General features: G+C 37.6%; 1 protein-coding gene across 4 annotated transcripts in view; it reads left to right on the top strand.

The window, feature by feature from the left end:
• Positions 1-17,251, top strand: part of LOC129769441 (retinoblastoma-like protein 1) — a 31,400-nt gene extending 14,149 nt beyond the window's left edge. For 2 of the 4 annotated variants that reach the window (XM_055771723.1, XM_055771720.1), the window contains exons 2-9: positions 337-476; positions 536-1,853; positions 9,126-9,309; positions 9,390-9,620; positions 9,897-10,039; positions 10,103-10,597; positions 10,660-10,830; positions 16,804-17,251. In XM_055771723.1, the coding sequence (XP_055627698.1) occupies positions 576-1,853; positions 9,126-9,309; positions 9,390-9,620; positions 9,897-10,039; positions 10,103-10,597; positions 10,660-10,830; positions 16,804-16,971 (2,670 nt within the window). In that variant the 5' untranslated portion in view covers positions 337-476; positions 536-575 and the 3' untranslated portion in view covers positions 16,972-17,251. The remainder of the gene's footprint in view (positions 1-336; positions 477-535; positions 1,854-9,125; positions 9,310-9,389; positions 9,621-9,896; positions 10,040-10,102; positions 10,598-10,659; positions 10,831-16,803) is intronic. The other 2 variants (XM_055771721.1, XM_055771722.1) reach the window with 2 other exon arrangements.
• Positions 17,252-17,755: the final 504 nt, after the last annotated feature.

Below are 17,755 nucleotides of genomic sequence, written 5' to 3' on the forward strand. Positions count from 1 at the left end.
AGTGAAAGCATTCATTCATCGGTCCTGCCAATGCTACCAAAAGGTTGTACTGAAGATTTTCGTTCTTAAGTTTATTTTGTTCTCGCCGGCAACAATTTCATAGCCTTACGATAACAGTGCCGTCGCGTCTTGGACACCACCTTTCTTTCTTTTTATTTTTTGCGGCTCGCTCGCTCGCATCATGATTAACGCGTAATTGATTGAACTACTAGAATATAAGGTGATTTTTAAAATAAAATAACCAAGCTACACGCTTTTTCCTTCAACCAAATTTTCAATTTCACCTTTTAATATTTGTAAAATATATATAACATGTCATTTTTTTTTCAATTCCAGGGCGAACAACTACACTGGCTGTGTTGTTCACTGTATGTCACCTGTAGACAGACCGTGACGCCCACCGTAGGCAACACCAACTCCGTGTTGCGAGGTAACTGCGTCTCGTTGACCCGACTCCTTCGACTGTGTAACATCAAGTGAGTAATTTGCTGTTCAGACTCAAACTTCTAACTCACCAGTCCTCACGTCCTTACAGCTTACACGAGTTTTTCAACAAAATTACACACTGGATCGAGATGGCTTCCCTGCCGGAAGAGCACCGGAGCTCGATTGGACATCTACAGCACAGCTTCGCAGTATCCATGTCGATCTACAACAAATACTGTGAGGTGTTCACCGGTGTGTTTCTTCCCCCAAACGCGGATGAACAGAAGCGCAGCAAGAAATCAAAACCCCTACCCTGCAGTCCGAATCGGCTGCACGAGTTCTGCTGGACGTTGTTCATATGTGCCAAGGCGGAATATCCAGAGCAGAGCATCGATCTTGTGACATCGTACAATATGTTGTTGTGTTGTTTGGATCTTGTCTATGCTAATGCGATAGCAGCCGGTCGAAAGGATATCGTGAACCCCGACTTCGAAGGGTTGCCCAAAGGGTTCGCAATATCAGGGGAGGCGCCAGAGCAGCCGGTCTGCATCATTGAAGCCATGTGTGAAGAAGGCTGCAGCTCGGATGTAGTAAACACAAAAAATACCAGCTGGAAGGATGTGATTGAGAAGCTGTTTCACACGAAAGTCCTCAAGGGTGATGTCAACAGTTTCATGGAACTTATTTCGGTGACAAACTTTGACGATAATCTGAAAGCCCTGAATGGCTTGTACGACACGTTCATCCTCAGTTGTGGAGAATTTGACGAGAGAATTGCTCTCGGACAGAAGCTCGTGGAGAATGCGTTGGCTTCGCGAATCAAATCGGAACAACCTGCATCGACCGGGACTCCGGAACGTATGCCGCTGTGTCGACAAACGCCGCTGAGCGGTCGCAACCGGATCAGCAGCAATGAGTGCAATAAGTTCACCCCAATTTCTACCGCAAATGCCTCGGTCAACAAGCTACGCATGAAGCTTATGGGATATGACAAAGAACCTCTGAGGGAACTGTTCAAATCTTGTGTCCAGGATCCGAAGCCTATCGTGATGGGTCGGGTTGCAGCGGAAAGAGAAAAGTTCCTCAATCGAATGCGGGGCCAGAACTGGAATCAAAAATCCACAGCGGCTAAATTCGATATGATCGAAGCGCTGTATTACAAGCTACTGGAGAATATCATCCGCGCGGAGATGAGACGTCGTCCCAATAATATTGTACGGGAGTTATGCTGTGAGGACATGTTCAACAAAACGCTTCTAGTGTGCAGTGCGGAGATCGTCATCTACGCGCACAATCTGCAGCAAAATTTCCCGTGGATTTTGAATGCCTTCGACATGCCCCCATTCATCTTCTACCGGATAATTGAGATGGTGATTCTGAATCACAACGATTTGCTGTCCCGTGATTTGATCAAGCACCTGACCATCGTAAGTATTTGAAATTGACTCGTGAACTATTGATTCAATGATAATGACACTTGATCTGATACTAGTCTAGATTCAGCTTGAGCTTTGTTCAGTTTTTGTAATTGATATGAACTAAGACATTAGCAAAATGTTATCGATGATGAGTTTGTGTTTTTTGAAAACTGAAAAATGATCCAAGGAGAAAGTGAAGTTAATCGGGGTTTTCGAAAAAAGCTAAATGTATTGTATTATTTTTTTCATTCTGAATTAGAAGCGCATTATCGGTTATCGGTAGTTTGGTTGTTTTATTGGGGTGTGTAGAATTACATATTAATTTTTCTAATGAGAGGGTAGATGCAAGTATCGTGTATCTCCCTCAGAAACACTGCCTTCTGGGTTCTGGCTTCTGGGTTCGTTGGGCTGGCTGGTATGTAACGCTAAAATGCGGTTTTTGGACCTCCTCCCCTCTCTATGTAACCATATGTAATGCAAGACAAAGTCTGTACAAAATATTAAGCAACATCATGACCGTTTTTGCCCACTGCGAACAACATCACATCAACACAGAAAACAGTATACAATCAGCGGATCCTCAGTATGGCATATATCAACTATATGAATGCATTCATTGCTCGTTTCACGTCCGGGTATTGGAGATCCATAAAATAAAATCTATAAAATCATTAGGTTCCAGCTAGTGATCCCCAATTTTTGAAATTAATCATCAGCTAATCGAATACTTTTCAGCAGTTTGTTATTCGATACGATTAATCGCCGCAAATAATCGATCAATCGTTACACTGAGAGCGGAATAATTAGTTAGACTAATATTTCTCATTTGTTAGAGAGCCATCTGGAATCAAAAAAGTGTTCATTCCATCTGAAACCAATTATTATCTTTGACGCTCCCCTCCCCTAACGAAGCTCAACGTCACCAACGCTTCGTTTACGAGTTTAGGAGAGCGTCAAAAATAATGATTTATTTTCAGGATAAAACTGCAGCAGCCGTACGTTTTTTTCTCGGGGTTGGATCGATTAATCGACGTAAATTATTCGTTCGCTTCGATTATTGGTTGCGCAGTATTCGTTCGATTAATAATCGATTTCTGTAGGAAGTATTCGAATAATCAATTAATCGAACGATTATCAGGGATCACTAGTTCCAGCAGCGTGCGATGAGGCAGTGGAGTACGTCTCGATACCTGTGGTGTTTCACAGTCTAGAAGGCTGCAGATAAAGAGGGGGCTATTCCAAGGCGACTCTTCCAGCTTACTTTGGCTTCGTCTGGGACTGAACCCTCTCAGTAGGACGCTCAAAGAAAAGGGTCATGGCTATAAGATAAGGCATGGCGACGTCGCCCACGAAGAGGTGACCCATACCTTCTACATGGATGATCTCAAGATCTACGCTGATTAACGTCAGCGTCTAGGTGATGCTATCCGGGTTGTCAAAGACATAAGCAGGGACATGTACATGGAGTTTGGCCTCGACAAGTGTCACTGTATACATCTGCTGTAAGGATAGCTCACCGAATCCGGAGGCTGCGAGGTCTATGACGGCGAGTTGATGAGGAATATAGTCCTAAAGACAAGCCCGGTTTCGTGTTTCTTCGATAAGCGTATTTTGGTCTTCTTCTGACCGTACGTCCTGCATGATAGATTGCCTTATTATGATTCTATAGGCATTAGCACGTCTGGATATAGTAGCACGTGGCTGCTAGTTAAAAAAAATCATGCAGTGATTAAAGGCAGGTACGAACTCACGTGTGTGCTCGATCCAGAAATGCCAGGTTTGAAGACATTTGACTTACAGTGAAGACATTTTATTTTGTGAAGACATTATAAAATATGCGAAGACATTTCAGCATGATAGCGTACTTGGATTTCGAGAGATAATACTTCCATAAATTTTCCAAACTATTGGCCAAAAATATCGTCAAATTTAGTAGGGTTTTGTCTCAGTGTCATTCGATAACTTTGTTATCAGTGTCACTTGTTTACTTTTGTTCTTAGTAATCAACGAATACTTTTGTCAACATTAAATAAGCTTTCAAACTTTATTCAAAAGTAAGTTATGTGGCATCCCTGGTTCGATCTTTTCGCCTTTTCCCAACTGTTGAGTCAAAGGTATTGCAATTTTTGCGAAATCTTTGATAAATTTTCGGTATTTACCGACTATCCTGAGGAAACCTTTCAGCTTCTTCTCGTTTTTTGGAAGCGGCCATTATCTGATCGCCTTGACTTCAGGGGGTTTGGCTTAACTCCTCGGAAGTAACCACATGCTCAAGGAATACAACTTCTCTGCGAAGTAATTCGTATTTGTCAAGTTGTATTCTAATTTTTTCAGGGCTTCTAAGAATAATTTTGAATTAACCAGATGGTCCTGTGGGCTGGTAGAGAAGATGATAATATCATCCATATATACCAGACAGCAGACTCCGATCCCCTAAGAATGTTATCCATCATCCTTTGGAACGTTGCGGGTGCGTTCATCCGAACCATCATCCGAACCATCATCAGGGTGCGAAAAGGCATCCGAACGAAATCATAGGGCTCTCCGTCGACACTAAACACTGTTTTTAAAAAAAAAATACTGACACTTGCCCCGCTTGTCAGTAATGTTAGGGATGGGGTATCGATCATCTATAGCGTTTTGATTGATTAAGCTTCCTATAGTCAATAACCAATCTCCATTTGTTCATGCCACAAACATAAATCTTCTTTGGTACTATCCAAATTGGTGAAGATCAGAGACTACTCGATGGTCGAATAATTCCTTGATCCAACATTTTCACAATCTGTCACTGCACCCAGTGTTGCCACATTTTAATCTGTTCCTTCTTCTTCTTCTTCTTCTTCTTCGTATTCTTCTTCTTTTTAAGCGGCACTAACGTTCCTAGAGGAACTTCGCTTCTCGAGTTAATTTGTGAGGAACGGACACCAAATCATTTTTATTTATATCATTTTTGACATGTAGACCTGACGCAGACTAAGGCGCATCTATCCTGATACTGACTGTTCAAATCCGTTGCTCCGTTCTTGGTTTGAATCGTGAGGAACGGACACCAAATCATTTTTATTCATACAGATTAGTTGAAATTTCTATGACGAATAACACGCCTTGAATGCATTCTGAGTGGCAAGCTCTAGAATACGCGTGATCACAGTGTATGTCGGAGGAAATTTCTCTGACGAAAAATTCCCCCGTCCAGAACGGGAATCGAGCCGGAACTCCCGGCATGTTAGGTGTGACGTTAACCACTCGGCCACGGGAGCACAAATCTGTACCAGAGAGGTTAAAAATCTTTCTCATTTGTACTTTTTCTTCCAAAAATCTGTACCATCGAAAATATTCGTTGTTGAAAAAATATATTTTAATGTTCGTCTTATAGTTGCTGAGCCGATTTCGAAGCTTATTTTTTTCTGATTATATTCAGAAAAAAATTGCCAAGGAGTGAGACGTAGTAGAAACGTGACAAACAAGAGATCGAAGCGCCAAAAATGCGAGCGAACCGCCAATTCTTTTTGGACATCAAATTTTTGACCACCGATCTTGCACATGCACGTTTTCTGAAACTATGATTCCCTTCCGAAGTAATTTTACCTTTACGGGACGGAATTCATTCTCCAGATCTTTTATATTCCCATCCTAGGAGCCTCGAAACGCCTCTAACACAACGATTTTCGTCCCTACGAAACTGATCAATTATTGCATTGTATGCAAAATTTTAGTCAAAGAATGAAATGTAGGAAATTGCTTAGGATTTTATTAAAAATTATCAAATAATTTTTTGGGAAAAAAAATCATTGTAAATTTTTTTTTTTGAAAATTGAATCATTTTTCTCGAAAACATATGCTTTTAAAATTCTGAAAAAATAGATATAAAAAGCCATTAAAATTTCCAACAAGTTTTCCATACTTTTGAGGATGCCCACATTTACATAGAAAAAGTTTTTCGAACAACAATTTTTTCATTTTTTTTTTTTGAAAAAATACTATTAATGTTTAATTCGTAACATTTTTATTTATAAATTATCGCAGTTTAAAGCTCTGCTAATTTTTCTCTATTTAGAAACATGTCAAACGTGAGAAATTTAACACAAAAATGTTACGAGTAAAACATTATTTTTTTCGGGAGCCTTCATACAAAAATGACTTGTATTCCAAAAACTATAACAGATAGAAAGTTGACGTCTTCGACAAAAGTTCATATATATCTAATACTTTGTCGAATACACTATATCGTTATCTTGACTTCAAACAAAATTGGGATTAGTTGTATTTTTTTTTTCAAAGAAAACATGAAAAAGTAGTTGTTCGAAAAACTGTTTTCCTGTAAAAGTGCCCATCTTCAGATGTATGGACGACTTGTTGGAAATTTTAAGGGCTATTCATATACAGGTCGGACTCGATTATCCGGAGTATTGATTTTTTTTCACTCCGGATAATCGAGTCAAAAAAAATTATTTTTTTTATTCGTGTTTTTTTCATGTATTTTTTGTTTTTTGAATATAAAAGAGGAATTTGATTTTTGATTCATCCCCTTAAAGTCAGAAAACACCTTTCTCACATGAAAAAAATAAATTTATCCAGATTGTCTCAGGAGGTGATAGGCGATCATATTTGGTGAAAAAAATCCTTCTACGCATATGTTCGAATTTCAACAATGACAGAGTTATAGAACTTTTTTTTAGTTTCAGACTCTGTTGCCTCAAACTGGCTGTACATTAAAAAGTACGCTACGGAAGACAACTCTGTTGCCTTCATTTGAAAGATGAGAAAATTTAGTATAGGATATAGTAGTGGAACATCTAAATTAGTGTATTTTATCAACATTTTGGAAGTGAAAAACTCAAAAGTTGATAATTTTTAATATGTTATTATTACTTTTATCCTAAAAATTGTACTAATTGGATTGTTCCTATCAATTAAATTGAAGCTCTCAAACCGCTCTACAATTTGTTCTTTGACACCCAAATTCTATCTTTCTTAATTTGGCTGCAATATCGATATAAAGAATTCCTGGTGAAAGATCAAGCAAAATCTCCAAAAATCACTATTTTTACCCCACTGTACATGTAATAGCAAAAAAAAAAAAGTAAAAAGTAATCAGTTATTTGGGAACTGCGGCCATCTTGGATTTGTATTTTTTATGATCTACTGTGTTCTACTAGTCAAGCCCTTACATTTGATACCCATATTGAAGGGGTTGGGAAAAAAATATGGCACCATCTTGTGGTGGCGTCCATCTTGGATTTGCATTTTTCATAAATAACTGTATTCTACTAGTCAAGCCCTTTCATTTGATACATATTGATGGGGTTCTGAGAAAATATGTAATCCGCCATCTTGTGGTGGCGACCATTTTGGATGTGCAGTTTTCATAAATAACTGTATCCTACTAGTCAAGCCCTTTCATTTGATACCCATATTGGCTAATCAATATGGAATTATTATACAAATTATTCAAATTTATTCCGAATTATTCCGAAAATCAAAAATAAAATACTCCGGATAATCGAGTCTAAAATTCCGGATAATCGAATCCCGGCTAATCGAGTCTCCGGATAATCGAGTCCGACCTATTTCAGGGAATTTTAAAAAAATTCCCTGAAATACATTTTTGAGAAAAACGAATTTTAATTTTTAAAATAACTTTTTTGTCAGCGAAATTTTGTTCAAAAAAATGTTTGGTATTTTTTTGTAAAAATTTAAACAATTTCCTACATTTCATCCTTTAACATGAATTTTGTAGGTATCATAGTTTTTAAGCTACAAAATTTTGTAAAAAATTAAGAAAAAAAATTGCCTTTACCAAAAAGTAGTCTAATTATTTTTCGAATATTTCAAGTATGCAAAGTTGCTTAAGTGACCCATTTCTTTACACCCACAACGTTTCTCTGTTATCTGAAATGATGCTACCAACGGCCAGTCGAGTTGACATGAAATTCGTCTTATTTCAAATTTTCACTGTCTAGGATTTTGCAAGTCAAGTCCGCATTGATAGATTTCGTATAAATTTTTCGGCATATAAATCCTTGTCACTGTGAACAGTTATCATGGCCTCCTAGATGACGTTTCGTCAATATTAAGAAGCAGCTTCTTACATTCGTGGTAATAAGATGTACATCCTGATTTTACATTTCGATCGACTAGAGATATTTCGATCGTCTTGATAAAATTCCATTCTGTATTCCGTTCGGGTTTATTTTTGCATTTCGTTAGATCTGTTTCTCTTCGAACATTAAAGGGGCAGAACGTTAGAAATAGGGAATGCAAAATTATAACTCAACGAAATAACGGTTTCGAACGAAATGTAATTCCGACGGAATGCAGAATCGGGGTGATCGTATCCTGACTGCCTTGTTCAAGTTGTGGAATTTTGGAGCTTAGCGTTGCTAAGTAACGCTTGTCTCCTAATTCTTCTTTGAGAGGTAATTTAATTTCATCCCATTTTAGATTTACTTGGTTCACTTCAATTGTTATTTTGTTCCGGATTGCTAAGAGCTATAACGGCATGACTTTTTCCACTACGGTCGGATCATTCACTTATTTTACGCTAAATTCTATGTTTTGATCGTATGTCGCGATCCTAGACGATAATTTTTCGTGTTCTCCCGCAACCTATCTGAACCTGTCAACAGTTCTGCCCTAAATTCTATCTTTTGATCGTATGTCGCGATCCTAGACGATAATTTTTCGTGTTCTTCCGCAACCTAAATGAACCTGTCAACAGTTTTGCCCTGAGGTTGAGGTACATGGGCTGGTATCAGCTATTTTAAGGTTTTATGTCTCTTCTTTAGAGACTAAATTATCAGCAATTTTCTGCATATCGTTGTTCATTTTGCCTTCGGTGACGTTGTACTCCCGTGTGCACCCGTGGCCGAGTGGTTAGCGTATCACATTATCATGCCGGGTATACGGGTTCGATTCCCGTTCTGGCCGGGGGATTTTTCATCAGAGAAATTTCTTTCGACTTGCACTGTGGTCACGCGTATTCTATAGCTTGCCCCTCGGAATACATTCTAGGCGTGTTATTTGGCTTAAGAAATCTCAACTAATTATTAATAAATGACGCTAGTTAATGCATACGATGAGACGGCAAAAGTTTCATAGGTAACGTTAACGCCATTCAAGAAGAAGAATACGTTGTACTCACGTTCCTTTGGATCGCGAACAAGCTACACAGCACATGCAACTCTTACGCTATGTGGTTTTGTTGTAGTAGTAGTTCTTGAAACTGCTGTTGGATGTGGCGGTAACTCACATATTAACCGAAAAATATCTTTACAGATCGAGGAGCAATGCTTAGAGACACTATGTTGGATCAGTTCATCCCCGCTGTGGGTGACGATGGATAACATAAGCTACAAAGTACCAACCAGTCAGGATGTGGAATCCTCCACGGATTTGTCAGGAATAACGCCCCACAAGCCAGGAGACAGTGTCTCCAAATCAAATGACCATGTGAGATTAGGTGAGTTGCTGATTGTATAATTTTTCTCTCGACATGAACTCGACAGAGACAGTTTGCGAACACAATTGATTGATCAGCAGATAATCTGATGCTCTCACAATCGTTAGACTCGACACCTTCGACTTCAACGGTAACGAATGCCGCTGGTTCAACTGGAAGGAAAATTCCAAATCCCGAATCCGCAAAGAAACGTTTGTTCAAAATGGACGACGATGAACCGAAGCCAACCACTTCCGGAGTGGCACCGGATGATCGCACCGGCAATAGTACAGATAGCGAAAGTTCTAAGGAAAAGAAGGAACAACCGAAAGGTTTGTGCGAAAGCTACAAATCATCAATCCGCTTCTGTTTCGACTATCTGCATAACAATACACTTCGTACATTAGAATGATATTTTACAAACTAACACATCCATAATTCTTTTCATTGCTGTCGGGAGAAGTTATATAACAATGTTAAAAATATCATCCCCCTTCAAACCTTCTAATGTTGTTCGAAAAGTTCATCAAATTTATTTCCTCACCTCTCATATTACTCATTTTATAATAAAAAGACAAACTGGCTTCAAAAATATTTTATATTTCCAGAAAGTATTGGACCCCGCTCAAACCTTAACCAACCATTCCTCGCTACGCTCGGATTCAACTCACCACTGAAACTTCCTGTTCCAAATGGTTCTCTCTCAAAACGTCGTCCTGGAGCTGGTTCTCTAGGGCTTTTCTTCAGGAAGGTACCTCATCCGCCTTTTGTCGCACAGTACAGTTGAACTGATCACTTGTATTCTATGTCATAGTTTTATACGCTGGCCGCAGTCCGCATGAAACATCTATGCGTAAACCTAAATCTAACGACGATGGAAATCCAGAAGCAAATTTGGACGATCTTCGAGTACTCGATCGTACACTGCACGAAGGATTTGATGCGCGACCGTCACCTGGATCAGATGCTGATGTGTGCAATTTATGTGTTTGTGAAGATTAAGAAACTGAACAAAACCTTCACCGATATTATGAAGTATTACCGCAGTCAACCGCAAGCAAACAGCCACGTGTATCGGAGTGTCTTCATCACGCGTCTGACCCCCGAGCAGGTTGAACAACAGCGACAGCAACAGAACGGTATCAACGGCAATCCGAAAGAGGAAAGCCATCGCATACCACCGACTGATCTGGCGGGAGTATCGGTGCAGCACGGTGTCGAGGAGCGAGGTGACATTATTCTGTTCTACAACACAGTTTACGTGAAACTGATGCAAGATTTTGCGATCCAGTTCGGCAATGTTGATGAGGTATTGATTGCTGCCTCGAAGTGTTGTGTAATTCAACATAGAATATATCATTTCCGTTTTAGCGATCCTTGATTCTGTCTCCACCGCCGAAAACGCCCAACCGAAGCGTACTGCTGTCACCGAAGCAGGTTGACGGACGAATTTCCCTCTATGTGACGCCCATGGACAGGAAATCTGACCTGAAAGAATCTCCCAACTCGATCACATTCATGTTTGATCGTAGTCCAGCTAAGGTAGGTGATCTGAAACTAAGATCAGTCATTGTCAATTCGCTATCGTTTTTGTTTAAATTCAAAATAGCGATACAGTGTCTTCGACAAAGTTTTAGATCTTATTAAAATATTAACTTTTGTCGAAGATGTATAGAAATATTCTTTATAGTTTATTGAATGTATGACATTTTTGCGTGTCAATTCTCGTGTTTGACATGTTCTTGACATGTTTCTAAGAGGAAAAATAATTTATACATAAGAATGTTATGAATTAAACATTAATAGTATTTAAAAAACTACAAGAAAAAGTTGTTGTTAGAAAAACTCTTCCCTTATAAAAATGCCCATCTTCCGATGCATGGGGTGACTTGTCGGAAATTGTAAAGGCTATTCATATAATTTTTTTTCACAATTTTGAAAAAAATTGAGAAAAATTAATTTTAATTTTCAAATTTTTTTTCAATCAAATTTTTCTTTAAAAATTTGTTTGATATTTTTGGATGAAAACATAAATAATTTGCTACGTTTCAAAAAACTAAAATTTTGATGGTCTTATAGTTTTTATTTTTAGGAGCCTCCATACAAAAATACCATCTATTCCAGAAACTATAGAAGATAAAAAGCTGACATCTGCGACAAAAGTTCATATTTTAATAAGATCTGAAACTTTGTCGAATATATTACATCGCTATCTTGAGTTTGAATGAAATTGGGATTAGTTGTAATTTCTTTCAAAGAAAACATGAAAAAGTAGTCTAATATTTTTTTTGAATATTCCAAGTATGAAAAGTTCACAATGTCTTTACACTCACAACGTTCATCTACAATCTGAGATGTTGCTGCCAATGGCCAGTCGAGTTGGCGTGAAATTCGTCTATAAAAAATCTTGGTGAGAATCCAATCAAAATCTTCAAAAATCGCGATTTTTACTCCACTGTGCTTATAAAAGCCAATTGAATTTCATCCTAACGTTTTTTTCTTGAAATAAGTTATACAAGTCGGACTCGATTATTTATATACAATGATGGTCCCAACTCATTCCCCTACAAAGGTTTGAGCTGGACCAGTTATCTTAAAGATAATTAAATGTTAGAATTTTCCTTTATAGCATCAAAATGAACCAGTAAGCAAGATAATAAAAAAATAAAAATAAAATTTCTATGTCACAGACATAGAAATTTTACCAAATGAACATTTTGAGGCATTGCGTGAGCGCATTTCATCCATGACATGTCAAGAAAATTTCCAAACCGAAAAAATCCTTGACTGATCGGGAATTGAACCCAATACCTATGTCCTTATCAGCCGTGAATTTACAAGGGTCTTCCCGCTTTACTAGATTCCCGATAACGGTCTGCTAATGCGATCGATATCAAGTCCAGACAGCTGAGCAAACCTAAGCCTAATTCTAGCCGATAATTCAGGCCCAGCAGCAAAACCCAAGGCATGTCAAGAAAATTTCCAACCCGAAAAAATCCTTGACCGATCGGGAATTGAACCCAATACCTATGTCCGTATCAGCAGTGAATTTACAAGGGTCTTCCCGCTTTACTAGATTCTCGATAACGGTCTGCTGATGCGATCGTTATCAAGCCCAGACAGCTGAGCAAACCCGAGCCTAATTCTAGCCAACGCTTCAGGCCCTTCATAATCGGGGTACAAACATGTATACTGGAACTCGCAATCAGATCTGCCACAACCCAGAAAAATCTCGTTATAAGCATCTACTTAACAGATAAGTTTACGAGTATTCTGGTTGGGCTATCCCCAACATTATCCCAGCTTCTTCATTAGACCCTTCAAATGAGTTTTACTGACGCTTCAGGTTCTACATAATTTAGGGACAAACGTGTTCATCGGAATCTGCAATCAGATCTGCCACAACCTTGAAAAATCTCGTTGTAACCTTCTACTACACAGAAGAGTTTACGAGTATTCAGGTTTGGCTATCCGCAGCTTCATTCCAATTTTCACATTGGACCCTTCTAAATGAAGTTCATTACTCTTGGAAGTTAATTTTCTTTTGCATTTGTTCAATCTCAATTTTCTATGCCTGCCAACGCGCGCGTTGCTCAAACTTTTGTAGACTTCACAATATTTTCAAATTAACTAATAATTAAAAAAAACTAGAAGTAAACTCAATACCATCATTATTTTAGTCAGACAAAAAAAAACAAAAACAAATGCACAAACAAATACAAAAGTAAGATTCTATCCGTCATCACTTCGTCAATTTACACAATAACACTGACTATCGAACAGGTTACAATTCCAAAACATTCTTTAAAAACTCCTTACAAATATTTCGAAATATTCTGAGGTTTGTTGTTATTTCTGCTTCACGGGGCAGTGTATTATACAATCGGTACCCTCTATAAAAAATTGAGTTTTAGGTGCAAGACATCCGGAAGTTCATAGTTCTCACTTGCTTGTCTAGTATTGTATTGGTGTATATCTCTTCCATATGTTATAGTATTCTGTAAATAATTCGGTGTCGTTCCATTCGTCATTTTAAATATAAACGTAAGCGTGCAATATTTTATTCTCTGACCTATTGACATCCATTGTAGGCACTCTAACATAAATCTCCGTGGAGTTCGCCGATCACATTTTAATATCAAGCGCATGGTTTTGTTTTGTAGCATTTGCATTCGTTGCATTTGTCTCTTGTTTGCAAGGAACAAAACGGATGCACAATAATCAAAATGCTGAGCAATCAATGCTTTGTAGATCGTCATTTTACTTTCAAAGGTCAGAAATCGATTTATTCTACAAACCACTCCGTATTTTTGAGCTGCTTTCTTTATTGTGTAGTTTATGTGTTCATTAAAGTGTAGTGTTTCATCTAAAATAACACCAAGATATTTTATTGATGACGCCCTCTCCACTGATTGTCCATCAATAGTTATATTAAAGTTGTTACTTTCAACAACACGTGTCGATACAACCATGTACTTAGTTTTATTAATGTTTAATTTTAGCTTCTTCCATTTCAACCAGTCATCTAGATATTGCAGTTCATGGTTAATTTTTGTGTAACAATCTTCCAAAGTATCTGCCATAACGAATATTACTGTGTCATCAGCAAACAAGTTCACATCGCTATAGTTTAACCCCTGTTTAATATCATTTATGTCTAGCAAGAACAATAATGGCACCAGAACACTTCCTTGAGGGACACCCAAATCAACTGGTTCCGCCGAAGATATACACTCTCTATACCTAGTGATCTGTGTTCGCCCGTAGAGGTAACTCTCAAACCAATTTAATGCAGATCCTACTACAAAATAACTGGAAAGCAAATCTATTAATTTTCGACGATCAATTGTTTCGAATGCTCTTTTTAAATCAATAAAGACGGTCAGAACAACTTTCTTTTTCTCGATAGCTTGCTTCCATTTCAATAGCAACAAATTCAGAGCCGTTTCACACGAATGGTGTTTCCTGAATCCAGATTGTTCATCAACCAAAATCCCGTTTCTAGTTATATGCTCCAAGAGCAGTTCTTTAACTACTATTTCTCGAATTTTCTCGTACATTGGAAACATGTTAACTGGTCTACGGTCTTCTGGCTTAGACGAATTTGGGATTTCAGGAATAGGTATGACGATAGAATTTTTCCACCTATGCGGACATTCGCCCCGGAACATTGATTCATTTACTATGTAAAGAAGATGCTCCTTGATAATATCAAAAGCATCTATCAACACTTTTTTGCTGACATCTTCAACTCCTGCACAGCTTCTTAAATCCATCACCAACTTCCTCAGTGCTTCCATGTCAATGGCTCTGAAACATCTCAACTGGGAAGACAGGATTAAAGATTATATGTGATTCGATTATATATTTTTTTATTTTTCAAATATGACTTATTTCAAGGAAAAATGTTACCTTTTAACGTTAAGGTGAAACTTAAGCGGCTTTACAGTGGGGTAAAAATCGTGATTTTTGAAGATTTTGCTTGAATTTTCACCAGAATTTTTTATATCGATATTGCAGCGGAATTAAGATAGATAGAAGTTGGGTGTCAAAGAACAAATTGTAGAGCAATTAGAAAGCTTTAAATTAATTAATAGACACAATCAAGTTCAACATTATTTTTAGGATAGAATTAATAATAATACATTAAAAATTACTAACTTTGAAGTTTTTCACTTCTAAAATGTTATTTAAGTCCACTAATTCAGGTGTTCCACAAATATATCCTGTACTAAATTTTCTCATCTTTCAAATGAAAACAACAGAATTATCTTCTGTAGCATACTTTTTAATGTAGAGTCAGTTTGAGGCAATAGAGTTTGAAACAAAAAAAGTTCTATAACTCTGTCATTGTTGAAATATATGCGTAGAAGTATTTTTTTTCATCAAATATTATCCTCTATCACCTCCTGAATAAATTCGAATTTTTTATATGAGAAAGGTATTTTATGACTTAAAGAGGATGAATCAAAAAATTAATTTTTCTTTTATATTCAAAAAACCAAAAATATAAGCATTAAAAATGATTAAAACATATTTACTTAACTCGATTATTTACAGCATTCGATTATATACAGTGAAAAACAATTCAAAACTGTATATAATCGAGTCCGCCCTGTACTTGAAATATTTTTAAAAAATCATCTATATATATATATATATATAAATGGATTTCTGTCTGTCTGTCTGATTTTTATGGAAGCTACTGAACCGAACCGAAATGGTATATAGGGGTTTTTGGGGTCGGGGAAGGTTCTTATGATAGTTCGAGACCCCTCCCTCCTCTCTAAGTGGGGGCTGCCATACAAGTGAAACACAAATTTCTACATTACTCGAGAATTAATCAAGCAAATGAAATCAAATTTGACATTTAGAGGTTCTAGGGGACAAGTAACATTTCTAATGTGGTTCAACACTCCTCCCAAGGGGGGGGGGGGGTGTCTGAACACAAATTTCTGCATAACTCTAGAACTTTTGAAGCAAATGGAACAAAATTTGGCATATGGAGGTTTTAGGGAGCAATAAATGTTTTTATGTTGGACTGTCACTCCTTTCCTCTATCTAAAGAAGGGGAGAGGGGGGGGGGAAGTTTGGAAAACTCGGAAAGAAAATGGGAAAATTCGAATATCCAATTCGCATGTGTTCTACAATTACATATTGACAAGTGTTGTTAGTCCATTGGATGTTTGCGCTAATGAAATTGATCTTCGTTCGAAAGTGGAAATGGATTTGAATGTGATACAACGCACTCCTATATCGTCTTCTATCTATATAAATAAAAATGGATCGCGGAAAGAGTTGATGAGAGCAAAACTCGAGAAAGGAATTGTCCGATTTAGAGCTGTCTTCATTCTAGCATATTTTCTGTATCATACATTTATTCCATGTAACGGAGAAACATGTTATTTGCAAGTGGACGGAAAATCTTGAACGAGAATTGTGTCTGAAAATAAATTGATATTATAATGTCGAATTTTGCTGAAAGTATCGAAATTTTATAGTAAAAAATTAATAGATTAGAAGATCAATCAATGAACAGTTCTGCGATTGGGTCCATGAACGTGCGCTTAGTAAGAAAACGTGGATGTAATAATGAAAAATAAATTATGGGTGGGACGAAGTTTGCCGGGTCAGCTAGTATTGTATATAATCGAGTCCAAAATTGTATATAATCGAGTCCGAATTGTACTATGGAATTCGCTTTCGCGGATAATTCGCACCGCGGATCATCCACTCGTGGATAATCAGGGTTCTACTCTATGTATGTCGACTAGAGTTGCAGAAAACTTGCAGAAAACATGGTACTCTATTACATAGAAGTTTATTTAATACCGGAAAGATGAAATCCACCATTATATTTTGCTTCATTCACACTACATGTTTCTCTCAGCTTCATAGTCGCGAATAGTAGAGTCCTTCAAAGAAGGGGCTGATGTACTTTTGTAGTGCTACAATGTTGAATACTATGTAAAACTTCAAATTTTGTGAAATAATTCCTACTTTCTCATCCACCAGGACCTGGAGGAGATCAACCGTATTGTGAAGAACACGAACATCAGCAGTTGCAAGCGCAGCCTCAGTGATCCCGACTCGTACGACCACCCCGGGTCGATAAAAGCGATGCGCAAGTGCAAGAAATGGGACCGACTTATATCGGATCGCCAGCAACAGGAGAGCAAATGAACACAGCTCCCACTCACGAGAATTTCGTGTGGCGCACACTTCAATTATGAGTTTTATTTTATTTTAATGCGTAATGAGAGTGATGAAGTTTATTCTTTTTTTTAATCGATGCCTGAGATGCACTGGGACACATGAAATTAAGTTATGTGTGCACATTTCAAAAACTTTCAACGGTCGAAGCGATTTGACTTTATTCCTTAATGGTACAATTTTAATTCTATAACACTAACCAGTGTTGAAGTAAATCTAACAATAAAACACATTTTATTGAATTCGTAAATTAACGGTTTGGTTATTGAGTTGAATCCCGCTCACACTCGATGCTGACATTGGTTTTCAAAGTTACAAGTTGCATTGATCTCAAAATCGGGTCTTTTATATTTAAGCTCTATTTATTTATTTAATTAAAGTGAGATCGAATTTGTTTAGTTAAAATGTTGTATCGCGAGACTCGTTAAAAAATATCAACCGAGCCACGCTCGCAGTGTTTCGTGGTTGAGATTCCGTCGTTGTCTATCATATATAGCAGAAACATTTCAAGCGGCCATCAACCTTTTCCCATAACGTGTTCGGCAATAGAAGAAAGGAATGCAAAGCCCATGCCCGCCATGAAAAATTGTTAATATCCGTGATTTGATGTCGAGTGTGAAAAGGGATTTCGAACGAGAAGTTAGACGAATGCATCGGTATCGATTGGCACCTCCCACTGTGTGATCTGAAATGAACGCAGTTGGAACGTGTTCAAGCATGTTGGCTATCTTTAATTATTCATCTAATTTTTTTT

The sequence above is a fragment of the Toxorhynchites rutilus genome, chromosome 2 (genome assembly GCF_029784135.1).
Source record: "Toxorhynchites rutilus septentrionalis strain SRP chromosome 2, ASM2978413v1, whole genome shotgun sequence".
Taxonomy (NCBI): Eukaryota; Metazoa; Arthropoda; class Insecta; order Diptera; family Culicidae; genus Toxorhynchites; species Toxorhynchites rutilus.